The sequence below is a fragment of the Mastomys coucha genome, unplaced genomic scaffold, assembly GCF_008632895.1.
Source record: "Mastomys coucha isolate ucsf_1 unplaced genomic scaffold, UCSF_Mcou_1 pScaffold18, whole genome shotgun sequence".
NCBI classification, from domain to species: domain Eukaryota; kingdom Metazoa; phylum Chordata; class Mammalia; order Rodentia; family Muridae; genus Mastomys; species Mastomys coucha.
Genome location: NW_022196900.1, coordinates 4,755,384 through 4,758,796, shown reverse-complemented (window position 1 = coordinate 4,758,796; position 3,413 = coordinate 4,755,384). Strand labels below are relative to the sequence as shown.

The 3,413-nt window shown below is 48.3% G+C and overlaps 1 protein-coding gene across 1 annotated transcript; it reads right to left on the bottom strand.

The window, feature by feature from the left end:
* Positions 1-1,712: 1,712 nt before the first annotated feature.
* On the bottom strand, positions 1,713-2,765 carry LOC116095295 (olfactory receptor 13C7-like). The gene has a single exon (XM_031376761.1). It carries the CDS (start codon positions 2,750-2,752, stop codon positions 1,793-1,795), a length of 960 nt encoding a protein of 319 aa, XP_031232621.1. The 5' UTR covers positions 2,753-2,765; the 3' UTR covers positions 1,713-1,792.
* Positions 2,766-3,413: the final 648 nt, after the last annotated feature.

The following is a 3,413-nucleotide window of genomic DNA, read 5'->3' as shown; positions in this document are numbered from 1 at the left end:
AAAAAAAAAAAAAAGCTCAGTTGTTCAAAAACCAATCCATTCATTTCTTTCCTTTAATGAAATTACTTGTGAGAAGGCTCTATTGGACCAGGCAGATAACCTCAGTCAGGAACAGTCTCTTTCCCAGGATCTCTACAAATTAGGAAGATTTACTAAGACTGCCAAACTCGACCTTTTGATGGGTCTTACACTGCACTCTCAGAGTCCTCTGACCTCTTTACTGTGGTCCCCAATTCCAAGTTCCCCCTTTATGACAGTCCCCAGAGGGCTTAGGAGACACTGGCCCATTCTTCAGCATCAGGGGTGAGCTCTGCCAGGATGTCAGGCTTTCACTTGCCACTATGCTCAGTTTGTGGCCTGAAGGAGTCCCCTCAGGTCAGTCCCTGCACCGTACACACTTGTTCTCTGGCCGTAGGAACCAGCATTTTTTCACACCATGAGTGAGTCTGAAATGAACCCTCCTGCACAGGCCAGGATCTGCCCCAGCTTTTGAATAAAGACACTTCATTTTTAAATGAGTTTGGGCAGAGTTCTCTCGTTTTTTTCCATACGAAGTTCTCTTGGTTACCATGGCACCAGGTCTCAAATGTTGAGGCTCCTGCTGGCAGTGCAAGTGTCCAAACCTGCAGACCACGGCCTACCATCCTGTGCTGCAGCCAGTGGGGGAAGGGGGAGACTGATGGTCACTGACTCGAAGATTAGTATAGCCATTTGCTTTCTCCTATTTACACCCATGTGCTATATATAACTCTATATAACTCTCTCTATATATATATGTATATATACATATATATATAGATAGATATAGATAGATATAGATATATAGATATATATCTATATCTATATATATATATACTTTAAAAAGTCCTTATCATCTGGGCTGACCTTGGGGATTGCTGAAGATGTTATGTCTGTGAGTGTTGCAGGTTATATGGGAAGAAAGCAGTAAGAGCTGCTAGTCTGAGACATGCTAGCCAGTGCCACTGAAATGACTGAAGCTGGGCTGGGGAGAGAGAGTACACACAGTTCTCCATGTTCCCACACAGATGAGTCCCACCATTGAGGGTAACAGTCTTCATTGGTGCTAAGACTCAAGAAGCATTTTCAGAATGGAGCCATTGGCTACTGTGATGGGATGAGTATTTTGCAAGCTTCTCTTTTATAAAACTATTTACTTAGTGTGTGTGAGTGTGTGTGTGTGTGTGTGTGTGTGTGTGTGTGTGTGCATGTATACACAAGTCACAGCATGCCCAAGGAGGTCAGAGGACAACTCTTGGGAGGTGGTTTTCTGTTACCTTGTGGGGCCCAAGCTCACTTTGCCAGGCATGCGCCTCTACCCTTGCTGATCTCTTTTCCATTTTTCTTGTCAAACACAAGCATTGGCTAATACACGCTGTCATCAGGTCCATGCAGGGCAAATGGTGAAAAGCAAGAACCAGGCTCTGCATCTGTCTCCTAATTGGGCGTGTTAGCGTCTTTCCAGAGATCTGCACCAGCCTCTGGTCATGAAAGAGTAGTTCTATGATGCCACTGAGGCATCGAGCACAAAGCTGCCAGCCAGCTGCTCTCTCCAGAGGTGTGAAGGCTTTTCCTATCAGCCTGTTAGCTAGAAGCATTGGTGCTTAAGGAACAGGGATAGAAAACTAGGTTTGTTTGTAGTCTTGGTGCTGGTAGTCTTGGTCATGATCTAGACCTTGGAGAAGTGCCTCCTCTTCACTGCACCACTCTTTCCTCACAAACACAACGAAGAGTTTAGAAGTCCTGCATTGTGGCAGCCTGGATTCAGTGACAGTCACTCAGTTAGGTGTTTCTGATGCAGCAGGTTCCTCACAGCGGCCCTCACATCCTTGTTCCTCAGGCTGTAGATGATGGGGTTCAGCATGGGGGTCACCACCCCATAGAAGAGGGAGATGAGCTTGTCTGCAAGGTCCTGCTTGTCTGCCCCCAGTGGGTCCTTGGACTTGGGCTTCCCGTACATGAAGAGGATGGTCCCATAGAAGACGATCACCACGGTGAGGTGGGCAGAGCAGGTGGAGAAGGCCTTCTTCCTCCCCTCAGCAGAGGGGATCCTCAGGATGGTCACAAGGATGAAGACGTAGGAGACAAAGATGAAGAGGACTGGGACTGCCAAGAAGATCATGTTGGCCACAACCATGCTGATCACATTGATGGAGATGTCAGCACAGGCTAGCTTTAAGACTGCCAGGATCTCACAAGTGAAGTGATTGATGACATTGTCCCCACAGAAGGGCAGCCACATTGCCAAAGATGTCTGTACTACAGAATTGGTGATACCACCTGCCCAGGAGCCGGCGGCCATGGGCACATAGGCAGCCTTGCTCATGACCACTGGGTATCTAAGGGGGTTGCAGATGGCCACATAACGGTCAAACGCCATCATACTCAGGAGGACACACTCCGTGGCTCCCATAGCAAAGGAGAGAAACATCTGCATAGCACAGCCTGAGAAGGAGATGGTCTTCCTGGGGATCAGGAAACTGTCCAGAATGAGGGGGACCGAGGAGGTGGTGTAGCAGATGTCCAGGAAGGAGAGGTTCCCCAGGAAGAAGTACATGGGCGTGTGCAGGTGGGAGTCGAGGATGGTCACCAGGATGAGGACCCCGTTGCCCAGCAGGATCACCAGGTACATCAGCAGGATGAGCACAAAGAAGGTTTTCTCCAGCTTTGGGTGGGCAGAGAGGCCCAGGAGAATGAAGTGGGACACAGGGGAGGTCTCATTGGATCTGTCCATTGTTCATCCGGTTTGAAACCTGCAGGAACTCAATCAGCATCAACATTGTCTTACTCCCAAAGCTCCTGGGCAGCCAAGTCAAAGCTGTGTCCTGCCAAGCGGCTGGAGACGCCTTGACAGTCTTGGCATCTCTATGGAATCATTCACTTCTAGGAAATACACAGTAGGGGGATATTTAAGTTTCTAACTTGATAACAAGTTAAGCTGAACTATCCTTCCTGCAGAGGACAATTTAAAAAAAAATGGCAAAGTGTATAAAACATCTCTGTAAAGTATCAGAGAGAAAGAAGACGTTATATGGGTAAGATTCTGGGAAAAACATGGGCCCAAAGGAGTTAGCCCAGCTTTGGATGCCTTTGCAGCCAGTGAGGGTCACCAAGAGGCCTTGGGACTTCTCTGGCAGCACCAAGTGTGCAGGGCACCCATCCAAAGTAAACCTCCTCCCCTTTGCAATGGGACTCCAGGCAGCACCACAGCACTGAGGCAAATGAGGAGGATGCAGGCACTGGGAAGTGCTGTTGGCTCCTAGGACTTCAGAGCTTTCAAGTCCACAGCAGAAGCAGATGCAGACCCCTCTGGAGGAAGGCAGCATCATTCCATTCTGAAATCCTTCCTGTGAAGAGCTTTTCAAATGCAGCTGCTGCCACACATTTTAAAAGAA